At 48.2% G+C, this 17,163-nt stretch overlaps 1 protein-coding gene across 1 annotated transcript in view; it reads left to right on the forward strand.

Moving 5' to 3' along the window:
- The first annotated feature begins 4,771 nt into the window (after window positions 1-4,771).
- Window positions 4,772-17,163, forward strand: part of CDCP1 (CUB domain containing protein 1) — a 57,952-nt gene continuing 45,560 nt past the window's right edge. The window contains exon 1 of the mRNA XM_039228368.1: window positions 4,772-4,969. Coding sequence (XP_039084299.1) covers window positions 4,894-4,969 — 76 coding nt within the window. The 5' untranslated portion in view covers window positions 4,772-4,893. The remainder of the gene's footprint in view (window positions 4,970-17,163) is intronic.

A 17,163-nucleotide genomic window follows, 5' to 3' on the forward strand; every position in this document is an offset into this window, starting at 1 on the left:
TGACCAGAAGGGGTAAGGCCAGCAGAGGTGTCCTATTACGAGCCTGTCCTACACTGCAGTGCCCAATCAGAAGATGTGGATGGTGGAGGACTCAAGGTTGAAGTGCACAGAGCTAGAAACTCATCTGTGGAACACTCTTCCAATTCCCAAAACAGAAATCATAAGCAGAATCTTCAGTTCTTATTGTGCCTTATCAGAAAACAAAACGTTTTTCTTTCTGTCAGAAATAAATAGATCATGGCAGCATTTAAAGTGATAAATGTTGGGGCGCCTGGGTGGCTTAGTCGGTTGAGCGTCCGACTTTCGCTTAGGTCATGATCTCGCGGTTCATGGGTTCGAGCCCCGCGTCGGGCTCTGTGCTGACTGCCAGCTCAGAGCCTGGAGCCTGTTTCAGTCTGTGACTCCCTCTCTCTCTGACCCTCCCCTGCTCACGCTGTCTCTCTCTCTCCTAGAAATAAATAAAACATTAAAAAAAATAAATAAATAAAGTGATAAATGTACCATTGTACTTGGTTCTTTAACAGGAACCACACAAATATAATTTTTAAGAAGTCCTGTATTTGTAGGGCACATCAGTGTAGTGTTTCTACGAACAGTGAGTATTTCTGGGTGAATTCAACACAATAAATCAAGATGGTGTCTCAGTTTGTCTGATGCATCTTGTCATGATGAAGTCCGGCAGTTCCAGAAGAAATAGCACCAAGGAAGCAAAATGACTCAGAGAAACAAATGCTATCAAGCTGTACCGATGAGTTAATAATAAAGACACCATATTTTGCAGGATCTTGTTTCCAGTTTTTTCAAGTTTGTAATTTGTGGGGATTTCTTTCTTTGTTCTAAATAGTAGTCATTTTTCATACCTGATTTTTTTTGTGACTCCGTATTTTTTTTTTTTTGCTTTTAATTTTTTAATGTTTATGTATTTTTGAGAGAGACAGAGCGCAATCAGGGGATGGGGCAGAGAGAGAGGAAGATGGAATCTTAAGCAGGCTCCAGGCTGAGCTGTCAGCACAGAGCCGGATGCGGGACTCAAACTCATGAACCACGAGATCATGACCTGAGCTCAAGTCAGAGGATTAACTGACTGAACCACCCAGGTGCCCCAAAAAATAACAAATTTTTTTTTAAATGTGTGGGGGTTTGATGTTTGGAATTATTTATTTTATTTTCTTGGATCTTGGCTATCTAAAAGTGCCCCTTTTCTACCTTATACTTAATTGGTAGTGTAACTGGGTATAGAATTCTTGATTGGAAGCTATTAAACCTTCAGCATTTGGAAGGTACTGCTTCACTATCTTCTAGCTTCCAGGACTGCTGTTGAGAAATCCAAACCCATTTTGATTTCTGTTCCTTTGCATGAGACCCATTTCCTGTCTCTGGAAACTATAGAATCTTCTTTGTTCATAGGTTTCCATGCCTTGATGTGACCTATTTTATCCATTGTGCTGGACATTCCATGAGTCTTTAAATCTGGAAATTTACATCATGCAGGTTTGGGGGATTGAATTATGTTACTGATAATGCTTTCTCTGTTTCATTTGCTCTCTCTCTCTGAGAAGAGAGGGCATTATTATTATTTGAGAGACTGTTGCATCTCCTATACTGGATCTTTAATTTCTCAACTTTTCTATTTTTTCTCTTTGTCCTTTTACTTTACTTTCCAGGAATTCTCCCAACCTTTCTATTTATTTGTTAATATCAACTATCAGTTTTTAAAAATTCACAAGAACTCTTTTGTGGCTCCCTGAATCTTCATGTTTTATAACATTCTGTCCCTGCTTCATGGATATAATGTTGTCTGCCATCTCCTTAAGGAAGCTAGTAATTGTTTTTGTTCTGCTTTGTTTTGTTTTCTTCTCCTTATACAGTCTCTTTCCTCCAAGTTGCTTTTTTCGTGTTTAGGCAGTTGGTTGATTTTGAGTCTATCATGTTAGAAACCTTCCTCAGATGTCTTGAAATCCTAATTATCTAGTTACATTGAAAGAGATTAAAAAGCTGAGTTAGTGAAGGTTATCACCTGGGAGCTTCACAATCGTGCTCTGGTTATCCTGTCAATGGGGACGAATGTCCTCATCTTTAGCTCTTTCCTCTTGGGCTGATCAGATTCCCCAGAAGACTCTATTCCCAGTATGAATGGTAAAGCCTTCCATGTTGCATCCTGGGAGGCAAGTTGGGGCCAGGCAGTTGGAGAGCTCAGCATTCAGAATGCATATGTTCCTTTTTTTTTTATGTTTATTTTTATTTATTTTTTAAATTTTAATGTGTATTTATATTTGAGGCAGAGAGACAAAGCATGAGTGGGGGAGGGGCAGAGAAAAGGGAAACACAGAATCTGAAGCAGGCTCCGGGTTCTGAGCTGTCAGCACAGAGCCCGATGCAGGGCTCGAACCCACAACCCATGAGATCATGACCTGAGCTCAAGTCAAAAGCTTAACCGACTGAGCCACCCAGGTGCCCCAATGTTTATTTTTGAGAAAGAGAGAGAGACAGAGACAGAGTGTGAGCAGGGGAGGGGCAGAGAAAGAGGGAGACAGAATCTGAAGCAGGCTCCAGGCTCTGAGCTGTCAGCACAGAGCCCGAGCCAGGATTCGAACCCACAAGCCACGAGATCATGACCTAAGCCCAAGTCGGACCCTTAACCGACTAAGCCCCCCAGGCGCCCCAGGAACAGTCTGTTTTAAAACTCACCCTCCCATCTGTCATTTTTCTCTGCCAATAGACCATATGTGCCTGCAGTTATGTCCAGCTCAGAAATAACCTTTTCAACCTGACTCCTTCCATCCAGCCACGTCTGTAAGACAAAACATCTCCACAGCCCGACGTTGCTTTGCTCACATTCCACTCCAAGAACCAAGACAATAACATCAAGACGCCTTGACTTCAACTATGTGGTTAGGTGGTCACGCAAAGGATGCAGAAGTGCCTCCTTACTTCTCTCATCTCTGTCTCTTTGCCGCCGCCGCCACTGCCATCACCGATCCTTCACATCTGAGAGTTTCTGGCATCATTTGCAGAAAGCCGGTGTCACTATCCCAGGGAAGACAGTTAAACAAACTTTAGAGAAAGATGACAGTAATGACATAACTTGCTCCTTAGGCTTAAACTTGTCAAGCAATAATGCTGATATTTTGAGTTCAACACACTGCCATTCCAATAGTATTATTATTATTATTATTATTATTATTATTATTATTATATGTGGCAAACGACGGTGCTATGGATGCTAGGAAAAGGTGGCGGGTATACATCCTTGCTTAGAATTAGGAAAACAGACAAAATCTGCTTTCACTCTCTGGATCAGCATAAACATTTTAAAAGGTTTCGACTTTTCTCCAGATTTCTCTCTCTTGATGAATTGCCCTCACTCATTCAGTGGGGAGAACCAAGAGCCTCCCTCCTTTTCTCATCTTCCTCCCTCCCTCTAAGCCTCAGTGTCCCCACCTGTCTGCCTGATGAGGGAAGTGGACCAGAAGATAAGCTCTGAGGTCCCCAGGCGCTTAGAGTCCAGGCCCTTCTAGGGAGAGGAAGGGGCGCGGTCGTGCCCTCAGCGTGGACCTCTCTGCCTCCCTGGTGGACCATGGGCTCCCCAGGGCCCCTGTCGGCTCTTCTCATCAGTGAAGACTCAGAAAAGGAAGGGCAGGAAGCTCCTAAGCGATGACTTCTTAGCCTGTTCACAAGGAGAGCAGAGGCTGCTGGGAGGGGTCCAGGCCTCCCCCCACCCCAACAGACAGAAGTTGGGGCCAGACAGTGGGCTGATGCTCTTGCATGTACTCAGGTTCCTGCCCCAGCCCTCCTAAGCTCTTCTGGGTAACCTTGGCCCAGCCTCTGGCTGCCCGGAGGCACAGACAGCCCGTGGAGTCATTTTAGTGAGCCTCTGTCAGCCGGCTGAGAGTCCCTGAACTGTCCAGTGCCTTTCCCTGTGGCCCCAGACTTGGCGTGTAGCCCACAGGGTGGAAGGGAGAACCCACAGACCTCGCAAGCCAGACCCAGGAAGCACACAGGCAGCTGGGAGGAGGCAAAGAGCCCAGTACCATCGACTTTTACAGCCCAACGACCGGTGTGAATGCCTCATGCCCAGACCACACACTTGCTGCTCCACACACAAGTCCTTGCGGACACGTTCAGATGTCTTCTCTTGGCCCTTTCCCGCCTCATGCATTCGGCCACCCCTTGACGCATTCTTCAAAGCAACTCTGTTTGTCGAAAACCCTTCCTGGGCTGTCAAGTCCTGCCTCTGGGGATGATGACTAACTGGCCTTGGGCAGGTAGCAGAACTCAGCAGTGCGCCTCATGTGTAACGCGGCCGGGGCGCTGGGAGCCTTAGACCCTGTGCAGGTGAAGAGCCTGGCGCCGCAGATTCGCAATTCTGTCAAGAGGCGCGGTGGCCCGGCTTTAAAGTCTTGTGAGCCAAACCAGGTAGCAGAGGCGCGAGCTCCGGAGAAACCAGGGCTTGGGTGACGCACACATGGGATTCCCGTGCAAAACAGGGCTCACGAGGGCCTCCTTGTCGCCTGCACAGCGAGGGAAAGAGGATCGGCTTCTCCCAAGGCGACCTTTGCGCATGTAGACAAGACCTGATCACTCCCGGCCTTGAGAGGAAGGACTAGCCCGGGAAAGTGGCAACAAGTCCCGGCACCCCGGGGCACCCCGGGAGGGAGAGGCGGGCGCTGCGACAGGAAGGGGAGGAGGAGACAGCGGATGGGACAGGCCGGCCCAGCTCCAGCTCCCCCGCGCAGGGCGGGGTCCGGGCGGGCCCGCCAGCCCGCAGGTGAGCTAGCCGGGGAGGGGCGGAGCGCGCAGCGCAGCCGGTGCCAGGCTCGGGCGCCCGCGGCCACCGCTCCGAGCCACCGGCCGCAGCCGCTCTCCCCACCGAGGCCGAGGCGCCCCGGAGCCATGGCCGGCCAGAACTGCGGGGCCACAATCGCACTGCTGGGGGTCCTGCTGCTCGGCGCCGCGCATCCGGGAGCCGGTGAGTGCCGTGCGGCTGTAGCGAGTGGCGCGGGTGGTGGAGGTGGCCGGCGAACGGGCGCCGGGCGGAGCGCGCGGGGAGATGCTGAGTCGGGGTGGGGGCGACGCAGTCGCGATGCACCGACGGCGCGGGGTCCCCGGAACCGCCCGGCGCCGGGGCGCGCGGCGTCGGGCGAAGTGGCCGTGCCCTCCTGGGTTCCGAGCGACCTCGCCCTGGGCGCAGGCCGGGCACATGGGAGTGTCCCCGAGCGGGGAGCCGGGCGGCCGGGGGTGATGAGCCCGGCGCCAACGGCTCAAGAAGAGAGAAGTGCGCGCCCCAGCCGAGTCCCGGGGACCTGCGGTGCACTGGGGGCTTTACCTGAGTGCTTTGGGGGCGCCGGGGCTGGCTGTGGGGAGGGGGCCTTCCTCTCTTGGCCCACCCTCTACCTCCTCACCTGGGGCTGGAAGAAGAGGCCAGAAAACAGTGGGTTGGCTCCGGTAGCGCGCGGGATCACCCTTTTCCCGGTCCGCACGCCCCATTCTAGCTCTCCCGAAGTTCGGGAACGTTAATTTGAAAATGAAAGCGCCAAGCTGGAGAAGGCTCCGGGCGTCGGTGCCAGGGGCGCCCTGCGCTCCAGCCCCCGGCGCCTCCAGGTAGTGTTTGTACTTTGACCCCGCGAGGGGGTGGGCGAGGGGGCGTTCCGGAGACGTGTGTGAATTTCCAGTTGATCCGGTTGTGCACCGGGACCGTAGTCTCCCGGCTGCGGGTGCTTGCCCTGTGCCTGGGATGGGGGTGGCGAGTGGGGGTGCCCTGCGGGCTCTGGAAGTATATCAAAACGTAGAAATAAACCGGGGTTCTGCGTGTTAAGAACTTAATTTGAAGTCTTTCCTGAGGCTAGCACACGTTTTGTGATTTTTAAAGTTATCCAGGAAGTGAGTGGGGTCTTGGATTATTCTTTGCTTACCCCTAAGAGGGCCTTTGTGTTTGACGCGTAGGCAGATTAAGGTAAATTAAATGAAGGAATAAAACTAAGCGGGTGTGGTGAACTTTGGTGTTCTGGCAACTGCGGTCGTTACAAACCCACAGGAAAGCTTCCTGGTTCTTTTCTCCAAGAGCATGGTGACATATTACTGCAATTCCCCTATATCATTTTAAGACCTCATTTAAAACCTTGTGCCCGTGTGCAAATCTACCGTAATACAAATTTACTGTAAGACTGAATTTGCAAGATGTCCTTTGAAGAAAAAAAATCCATTTAAGAATAGAGAGTGATTTCGCAGGTGAAAATGCGTGTAAATGTGAGAGAAAAACAGGTGTCCATCACACTTGGGAGCTGTATTGAAACTCAGAATCCTTTGAGATGTTTCCGGTTGTCTTTGATAGTCAGAAGTCTCCCAGCAAGAGCACGGTGTAAATCAAGGGATTACTAATGACAAGGATGAAGGCCGGCCTGAACAAGCCTCTGTTCACAGGTCTGATTTCTCCCTGTGGCCCTGAGAGCTGCCATTTTGGTCTCCAGCACAGTCCCTTCCTTCTAGGAAGTTCTCGACTGTCGGAGCCATGCCTCATGGTTCAGGTATAGATTCGGGGAAAAGCCTAGGAACTTCCCAGCCTTCCTGTGGTCTCCGGGACTGGCTGTGTGTGGCCACCTCACTGGCCAGAACTGGGGGCTGAGTCGTTTGGAGGTTGGAGCTATTTCAGAGGACAGCTGCTTTGCCGGACAATTTGGGGTTGGTCTGACAGGTGAGGGGTCTTGGAGAAGTTCCTGGAGTCTGTCCAGAAAGATGGGAAAAGCCGGAGAGGCCGACACAGTGGATTTGTTTTTTAAACCCCTGAACTCTCTTAACAAAGACAGCCTAGTGAACGTGAAGCTGGTGTCCCTGCAGAACTGACCTGCAAGGGAGAGTTTGCGTCTTGATGCGGGCGTGTTAGCGTGAGTTTGGTGTAGCTGCGCGCTCTCCCACTTCCAAGAGCGAAGGACTGGTTAAGTTGGAATCATAACCGTGTTAAAACCTCAGCGTAGTGGCTTTTTAAGAATTGCTGAGTGGGACTCCTGGGTGGCTCAGTTGGTTGAGCATCCGGCTTAAGCTCGGGTCATGATCTCGCGGTTCACGAGTTCAAGCCTCCACATCAGGCTCTGTACTGACAGCTCGGATTCTGTGTCTCCCTCTCTCTCTGTCCCTCCCCTGATGCACTCTCTCTCTCTCTCTCTCTCTCAAAAATAAATATACATTAAAAATTAAAAAAAAAAAAGAATTGCTGAGATACCAGAGTCTGGGTTCAGTGACCCCATTCTTGCCTCCATTGTGTTTCACCAGAAATGTGAGCAAACATCAAATGATGTGTTCACTGGCCCTGGATGCGTCTCCGTCTTCGTCATTCTTTGGATTCAAATGAGGAGCTGGTGGCTGTTGTCTGGAATGAGTAACCGGTAGGGCTGATGAGTCTCCCTCACCCCCACAGATTTTCATGATTTAGAGTCAGAGAGGGCTGCTGTGCTGACCCTAAGGATGTGCTCTGGGGCTGGCCCAGCAGCCTCAGGGCTCACCTCAGATGCTGCCATTTTGTGTGTGAAGACTGTACCCTACCCCACCATGCTCTTCTGGGGGGTTCTCCCAGGCTATCAATGTAGGGGAAGGAAGTTGAAAACTACTATTAAAATGTTTCATGTAATATATAGTTATTGTAGAAAAGTTGATAATAAATATAACCGAAATGAAAAAAAATAATCTGTGAGCAAAGCACTTTGGTGCAGTCTAATCTTGTGTGTGTGTGTGTGTGTGTGTGTGTATGCACAAAACCAAAACTGTGACCATCTGTTGTATGGCTTTAACCAGCCCCCACAGGTGGGCAGTTAGGCTGTTTTCCACTTTTCCTGCTAAAAAAACAGAACGTGTCCGACAATAGGGGACTGCCTATATCAGTTTTGATAGGTCTGTTCAGCGAAAAGCCATTGAAAATGATGTGGCGTGGATTCTATAATGACATGAAATGATGTCGTCTCTGTGTGGCTGAGGTTATAAAACAGTAGACGCTGGATTATCCCATTCTGCGATCTCTGAGCCGGGTTCTTGTTGCCCAAATCACTCTGCCCTTTCTTGACGATTCTGTCCAACTAAAATTCTGGAAATAGAATTGCCGGCATGGAGTGTAGAGAAAACGCTCAGACTCTGGAGACTTCCTCCCTTGTGGCCTCTGGAGAGCTCGCCCTGTGGTCCTGGTGTACATTGTGGCTGGCGTGTGCCAGTGCCTGGTCCCCTCACTCGCAGGCTGTCCTCACTCATGTCAATGACATCTATGGAAGAAGAAGCCTTTTCCTCCCTCTGGTTCAGCAAACAGGGTCTGAACAGTGTTGGTGGATATTCAAGAATCTTAGGAGCACCCCAGCTAAGTGATTATTTTGCTAAAACACATACAGCTGCGCACGCGCGCGCGCACACACACACACACACACACACACACACACACACACCCAGAACTGAGTCCCTTGACTTACAACTCAAGCCTCACCTGTGGGTTTGTCAAGCAGGGCTGACTCGGGTTTGGATGGGGGAGGGGGTGGAGTTTGCTGGTCAGGATTCATGATTGTGGTCAAGGTGGGTGGGGCCGCGGGTGGAGGTCAGGACCCCGGCGAGGGAAGACCCATGGCTAAGGCTGTCCACCTGAGTGATTAACAACAGTTTATACCCTCTAATTATCATTCTAAATGATAAAAACTATCCCACAAATTATTCCAAACCACTTCCTACAGCCTTGTAATTAGCCATCACCTTCTCCCAGGCAGCTGGCAATGATCTAACAACCAGCCAGGAGAGCCAAGTTTCCTGCCTCACCTCCTTGGAGCCTTGAGTTTGTCTTTCAGGACATCATTTTTAAAACTCACTAACTACTGCTTGTAATAGCTAACATGTCCTGAGCTCCGCGCCAGCCGCCTTCTGAGTGTTTTATGTGTGACCATCTCCCGTTAACCATCGGGGATTCATTCTGTAAAATCACGCGTGCTGCACGAACCCACTAACCGATGCCCTTTGTCTCACGATTTCATACGGGAAACATTATAACAACCCCAACCCCCAACCATTTCCAAAAATAGACAAGGGCACCTGGCTGGCTGCATCAGCGAAGTGTCTGACTTATGCTCGGGTCATGATCTCGAGGTTCATGAGTTTGAGCCCCGCGTTGGGGACCCTCCCCTACTCACGCTCTGTCTCTCTCTCTCTTTCTCTCAAAAAATAAATATTAAAAAAATTTTTAATGTTTAAAACAAAACACTGAGTGCTGTGTTCATATTTGTTCTGGGGATGTGTATGTGCTTTTAATATTCAAGCAGTTTGAAGACTGTGCTTCAAAACATCTCTACATGGTAACAAAAACTCAAATGGCACAAAAGGATCCGTGGGAAGAAGTATGTCCCCTTCCACCTCGGACCCCCAGGCTTTCTCCTAGAGAAAGCCTTGTTTCTTGTGCGTTGTTCCTGAGCAAGCCTATATATGCACAAGTTTATAAATGTTTGTACATCCCTTCTTTACACAGCAGTAGCATAACCATGGTATATAGTAAGAGATGGCCTCTTGATTTTGTTCGCTTAGCAATCCATCACGTGCTCACTCCATATCAGAACATATGGGGGCTGCCATTCTTTTTGACGGCCACATAATGTTCCCAGTCGTGGGCACACCGTGTCATGTCAACAGCCTCTTACTGCTGGGTCGTCTCCAGTCCTTTCTGTGGCCATATTTGTGGGTTGTCTTTTTTTAGGCACATAGACAATTGTTTCTGTGGGTGCACTTCCCGGAGGAGGGAATTACTGGGTCAAGGAGTTTGAACAGAAAGCGTCAGAGAACAAATGGAGGAAAGTGAGTAACAGAAGTGAGACAACTTGCCCAGGGTCACAGCTAATAAGCAGGAGTGCCCTCTGTGAATCTGGGCAGACACGTTTCGGAGTCCAGGCTCTATAGCTCCCCGCGCTGCTGTTTTCTCCTTCCTTCATTTTTTTCCGGTTGAAAGTAACCGTAAGTTTTAGTCAGAGAAACATTTTGAGTTTCCTTTTAAATATTGACTTTGAATGAAATGCCCAAGAAGACTGAAGACAGATATGGGCTCTGGGAGCTCCTTGGGGGTTTACATTGAGTTACATCGGGTTACATTCGTTCTTACTGACTTTGACATTGGTGAGTCTAGTGGCGTGAGGTGTAGGAGTCCTCCTGTGCAAAGAACAGTTCGTTAGTAGCAGTAATGATCGTGACAAGGACTTTGTGTTATCCCCATGTTCTCCCCATTTGACCCACGTCGCCCCACAGTATCCTAACCGGGTTGGTTTGGTTTGGTCTTCTCTACATAGTGATGCTGAATTTGTGAGAGAAGACAATAGAATATCAGAATTTGCCTTCACTTCACAAACTTGTAGGAAATGAGAAGTACTTTCTCTTTCTTCGGGTACTGGATTTAAAAAATAGGGGCGCCTGGGTGGCTCAGTCGGTTAAGCAGCCCACTTCGGCTCGGGTCATGATCTCATGGATCATGAGTTCAAGCCCCACATCAGGCTCCGTGCTAACAGTTCAGAGCCTGGAGCCTGTTTCAGATTCTGTGTCTCCCTCTCTCTCTGTCCCTCCCCTGCTCATGCTCTGGCTCTCAAAAATAAATAAACATTAAGAAAAATAATAATATGCACTTCTCAATTCTCTCCCGAGAGAGCCCAAGACAAGAGCACCCTGGGAACCTCACTGGTGTGACTGCCGGGGAGGGGCTGCCCTCTTAGACCAGCTGTCTATCCTGCCAGATGGACACACAACTCAGTTGTACGACTCTGAGGCCATTAAACACTTCGCTTCAGCATGTGAACATGTTTCAGTAATAAATTTGGAAATACCTTAAAAGAATAAATTAAATACCTTGTTCCATATGCACAAATAATGTAGCTTTTTGTTTGTTTGCTTGCTTTTTTAATGTTTATTTTTGAGAGAGACAGAGTATGAGCAGGCAGATGGGCAGAGAGAGAGGGAGACAGGCAGAGAAAGAGGGAGACACAGAATCCGAAGCAGGCTCCAGGCTCAGCACAGAGCCCAGAGCCCAGCATGGGACTCAAACTCACGAACCGCGAGATCGTGACCTGAGCCAAAGTCAGACGCTCAACGAACTGAGCCACCCAGGCACCCCAATGTAGCTTTCGTTAAGTTTTAAGTGAAGTGTAGATACTTCTGACCCTCAATGACAGAAGATCAGAGACTTCAGGGTGAAAGGTGCCATTTCTACAAAAACAGACGAGGTACCCGTCTGCTGCCTCTGTCTAGGATGATAAAAGACGATCTCCAGATGAGTTTCATCAAATTTTATGCGGTCCCAAATTACATGGAGTTTAAACTAAGCTGCCGTTTGAGGTTTGGGGTCGGCCACTGGCCATGTGCGATGTCACAGAATGCTTGGAGCCGTGAGGACCCTTCTGCAGCTCTTGACGGCGTGCGGTTCATCTGGGAGCAGGGCTCAGATGGTGTCTGTCCAGGCACCTGCCGGTCCATCCCAACAGATGCCTTATCTTGCACGACCGATCCCGTGGCCAGAACATCAGGCTCTTTCAAACAAAGATGTGCAGCCAAAGCAACGTTGAACCCGAGAACAACTTGGAACTTTTTGGAAGCCATCCATTCAGACAGGCGCTGGGATAGCACAAAGCTTGCTTCAAATCCTGACTCCACCACCTCTTAGCTAGACAACTTGGGCTGGTCACTTAGCCTCCCTGGGACTGTGGCTTCGGTTCCAAACAAGGACACACACCGCAGCACCTCATGGGTGGCTGGAGGTCCGAATGAAATAACGGCTGTAAGTCACTCAGCACGACGCTCTGGCCTAAAACACATTCCTTGGTGAGTGAGAATTGCCATTTTGTTTGATAATTGGAGCTGAGTCCGAGAAGAACTTGGAGATTTGCGGCAGCAGCAGCCAGTCTGGACCGAGCTGCCAGGCCCGCGTCTGCATCACCTGGTCGCTTGTAGGAGGCATTGACGTTGTTCTCAGGCTGCTGCTACCACGCTGTTTTGGTTACTCTCCCAGCGCAGTTGCCTTTGGGCACGTGTGAGGGCATCTTGGGGGAAGTTCCTAGAAGAGAAGCTGCTGGATTAAAAACTCAAAGAAGTTGGGGGACGGAGGTGGTTTAGTCGCTTACGTACCCAACTCCAGATTTTGGCTCAGGTCACAACTTCCGGTGGTGAGACTGAGCCCGACGTTGAGCACGGAGCCTGCTTGGGATTCTCTCTCTCCCTCTTTCTCTCTCTGCCCCTCCCCCACTCATTCTCCCGTGTCTCTCTCTGCCCCTCTCCCACTCAGTCTCTCCTCTCTCTCCTCTCTCCCTCTGTCTCTCAAAATAAATAAACACTTTCTTTTTAAACTGCAAGAAGTTGTCTTCAATGACACTAGCACAAGTTTTTAAAAACTGTTTGCAAGCGAGCATAGACACACACACACACACTTCCTGTTAACCAAGGAACCGACCAGACAGGTTTTCTGGAACTTAAATGCCGTGCCCAATTACTCTGAGACATGAATGGGAACACCCCAGTAGGCTTCTGAGGATTGTGAGCAGGTGTCCTACGCCGAGACCGGGTGGGGGGTGCCAAGCCGTGAAAGCCAAGCTGCACCGCTGCCTTTCATCCCCTCCGAGAGATGGAGGATTGCTCAACAGGCCCAGAAGCTGCTGACAGTCTTATCAGGCACTTCAGCCTTGGGCTAAACCTGTCAAGAGCAAGTTCTCAACTTGTCCGAACACAGAAGACGGCTTTCAAATTGTAAACGGTGCCTGGGCCATCTCGCAGAAGCCCGGCCCAACCCAGTGGGGCTGAAGCGCTTGCATTAACATCTTGCAGCTTCCCTGGTCTCTCCCTGTGCGGGGAGTACAATCCACGGTGTCACCAGGAACCTGGGCCCCAGGGAAGGTGTACCCCGCCGGCACCTTGAAATTCTAGGTAAGCATCTTCTGCTCCTTGTCTGGTTGTTGGAGACTGGAAAGAACCCAAATATGCATGGTTAGAAGCCTGGTTAAATAAATTATGACACATCCCAACAGTGGATGCTACACAGCCATATGATGGAATTGGGTAGCTCTCGTGCACTGATGTGGAATGACCCCCAAGATACATGACGGAGAGGAAAACATAAGGTTCAGAACAGTGAGTAAAGCATGTTGCCTTTTGGCCAAAGGAAATGAAATAAAACAAAATAGGGGTGGCCTACAGGTATATACTTGCATACTCATAGATGTCCTGTACAAGGACACACACAGACTGGTATGGGAGTTGCCCCTGGCAACAACACCAGTCGAGAAGATGAGAGTGAGACTTTTACTGGTCAAACCTCATTTTTGGGTTTTTTTTTTTTGCTTTTTTACTTTGTGTTTCATGTACTATTTATCTAAATGCAAAACATATTTTTTTCACTTTTATTAAGATATACAGAGACACCTGAGTGGCTCAGTCAGTTAAGTGTCTGACCTTTTGTTGAGGCTCAGGTGGTGATCTCACGGTCCGGGAATTCGAGCCCCGTGTCAGGCTCCGCGCTGACAGTGCAGAGCCTGCTTGGGATTCTTTCTCCCTCTCTCTCTGCCCCTCCCCTGCTCATGCTCTCTCCCTCTGTCTCTCAAAATAAATAAACTTAACAAAAAAGGTATACATAACACAAGATTCAGCAATCTCAATGGCCTTATTCAGTGAATCGTGTCAGATGCATGACTCAACATTCCTGCTACCCTGCAAAATTCCTCCAGACCCCTTTGTCGTCAGTCTTTGGGCAACCTCTGATTTGCCTTTTGCCTTCTATCACCAAAGTTTTGCCTTAAAAATAGTTTTAAATTTGGGGCACCTACGTGGCTCAGTCGGTTGAGTGTCTGACTTTAGCTCAGGTCATGATCTCACTGTTCATGGGTTTGAGCCCCGTGTTGGGCTCTGTGCTGACAGCCCAGAGCCTGGAACCGGCTTCTAATTCTGTGTCTCCTTCTCTCTGCTCCCCCACCCCCACCCCTACTCATGCTCTGCCTTTCTCTGTCTCTCAAAAAAAAAAAAATAAACATTAAACTAGTTAAAGTTAAAAAATATCTTAAAAAATTAAAAGGCAGGTATGAGTATAGCAATCAACAATTCTGCTTAATAAAAACACAGATATCATGAATGCAGATACTGTCTTCAAAAAGTCTACAGTTGCTCCCTGCAGGAATTTGGTTGTGTGGAAGGAACAGGATAGAAGTATTAAGTTACTAGGAATTGGGGAACTAATGACCAACGCTGCCTTCTCCACTTGGAGCAACTTTTCTAGAAGAGCAAATTGCTGTGCTTCCTTCCTGTCCACTCAGAACGTAGCATGAGCAGGCCTAGAGAATTTGGTTTCTGCCTGGAAAATCTTTGAAAGATCTAGTCTAGTCTTAGGCCAGTTGGTAATAAACCCCACCCATTCCACAGATGATGGAGGCCCCGTATGCTAGACGGTGGACATGCAGAGGTAGGAAATGCCAGTGCCTTCAAACATGTGAACTGGGGGCCACAAATGGGTGGCTTAGAGTGCTTGGCTCAGTTCTGTTGGATTTGATTTGAAAAAAATCTGACTTCCAAAGTGTTCAGTAAATCAGGTACTGTCTGAATTAGCAAAGAAACTGTGTTGGCTTTTCTTGTTTCCATTGCTTGCCTGGGCCCCCGAAAGCATGAGTTTGAGACACTGTCCAAGGTAATAAGTACTCTTCAAAGATATATATGTATAAAAACTGCCATAAAGGTTGGGGATGGAGAATAGCTTTCATAGACAGGAAGAGAGAAGGCAGAGGACACCGTGTTTTCCTGATGTCTGAGGTCTGTGGGACCTCACAGTAACCATGAAGCTGGCCTGGGAGTGGAAGTGAGCCTCCGTCATTCATCATCAATAATCCTACTGTGTTGTTCTGATATCACAAGAACATTCTCCCACCATCTCTGAAAAAGACAACTTGCTAAGTGATCCACTCTCTGGAAAACATGTAATTATGGGTGATCCTTCAACATCCAGATGGCCAACAGACACTCGAAAAGATGCTCTACATCGCTCATTATCAGGGAAATGCAAGTCAAAACCACAATGAGATACCACCTCACACCTGACAGATTGGCTGAAATCAACAACACAGGAAACAACAGGTGTTGATGAGGATGCGGAGAAAGGGGAGCCCTTGTGTGCGTGGTGCAGCCGCTCTGGAAGACAGTGTGGGGGTTCCCCAGAAAGTTAAAAATAGAACTGCCCTATGATGAAACAATCACACCACTAGGTATTTACCCCAGGAATACGCAAATACTAATTCAAAGGGATACAAGCACCCTGAAGTTTATAGTGACATTATCTACAATAGCTGAAATATGGAAACAGCCCAGGTGTCCATCGATTGACAAATGAATAAAGAAGATGCGGTGTAGATATACAGTGGAATATTACTCAGTATACTATGACTGAAGTCATAAATATATGACTTCATAAAATGAAATGAATAAATTTGAATGAAGATTTAAAAATGAATGAAGTCTTGACATTAGCAATGACATGAATGGAGCTAGAGAGTATTATGCTAAATGAAATAGGTTAGTCTGAGAAAGACAAATACCATATGGTCTCACTCTTATGTGGAATTTGAGAAACAAAACAAATGAGCAAAGGGAGAAAAAGAGAGGCAAATCAAGAAACAGACTCCTAACTATAGAGAACACACTAATGGTGAGCGAAGGAGAGGTGGGTGGGGGTGGGTGAAACGAGTGATGGAGATTAAGGAGGGCCCTTGCTGGGATGCGCGCCGGGTGGTGTATAGAATTGTTGAATCACTATATTGTACACCTGAAACTAATATTACACTGTATGTTAACTAACTGGAACTTATTTATTTTTTTAAGTTTATTTATTTATTTGGGGGGGGTTGGGAGGGGCAGAGAGAGGTGAGGAGAGAGAGAATCCCAAGCAGGCTCCGTTCTGTCAGTGCAGAGTCAGCCGACATGGGGCTTGACCTCATGACTGTGAGATCATGACCTGAGCTGAAATCAAGAGTCAGACGCTTAAGCAACTGAGCCACCCAGGCACCCCTGATAATGTTTATTTATTTTTGAGAGAGAGTGCACATGCAAGCTGGGGAAGGGCAGAGAGAGAGAGAGAGAGAGGGAGAGACAGACAGTCCAACGTGGGGCTCAAACTCATGAACCTGTGAGATCATGACCTGAGCCCAAGTCAGATGCTTAACCGACTGAGCCACCCAGGCACCTCTGTTAACTGACTGGAATTTAAATAAAAACTTTAAAAAGAGTGATTCTTCAATGTATAATTTATAACTGGAGACCAGCTATGGGAGCAAAACAGAATGCAGTTGAATGAGGATTAAATGCTTCATTGCTCTGGGATTTTACCTGGATTTGTTCCCATCCTCCCTTCCTTCCTTGGAAATATCACTTAGCAATAGGACCAACTCCAGATGTAAGGAATATGGCTCATGAAAAGGAAAGTGCTCTGAACCACAGTCTCCCTCTCCCTTTCAGTGCGAACCATCTGCTTCTTTCTTCCACCTGCCAACACGACGTGCTGGGGAACCAGGCTCCTCAAAACCCTCATCTCAACATTCATGGTCCTTCAACCTTGTTTTTTATGTCCCTGAGCTTTTAGCATAATTATCTTAAAATCACTGGTTAGTCTTGATACTGGCACTGTCCAGGCTCCAATATGACCATCCTTGTTGATGTAACTCGTTGCATGATGATTGGACCCCTATAATTCCCATTCTCATTGATTTAAGACCTTCCATGTCAATATCTTCCATAGCACCCATCCTCATGGACATACGCCTTCCATAACAACGGTTCTTGTTGACAACGTACCTTCCATAGTGACCTTCCTTGTTGATGAGACGCCTTCCGTAATGGTTGATCTTGTTATGTAACGCCTTCCATAATCGCCATCCTCTGATGTAACATATTCCATAATGACCCTCCTTGTGGACATCATGCCTCCTGGGGACTGTGGTAGCCCCTGTGGGGGAGAAAAGCACGCATCGTCTGGCCCCACAGATTTCCTGGAGTGTGCAGCCTTCTTCCTTTGCTGGTCCGTTTTCCTCTGGCCTTACCCTGTTTACCAGAGGAGTCACTTTTTTTTTTTTTTTTTTTTAAAGAGAGAGACCCCGTGAGCAGGGGAGGGTCAGAGAGAGAGGGAGACACAGAATCCGAAGCAGGCTCCAGGCT

This window comes from Hyaena hyaena, unplaced genomic scaffold, assembly GCF_003009895.1.
Source record: "Hyaena hyaena isolate Hyena2069 unplaced genomic scaffold, ASM300989v1 scaffold_30, whole genome shotgun sequence".
Lineage (NCBI taxonomy): Eukaryota > Metazoa > Chordata > Mammalia > Carnivora > Hyaenidae > Hyaena > Hyaena hyaena.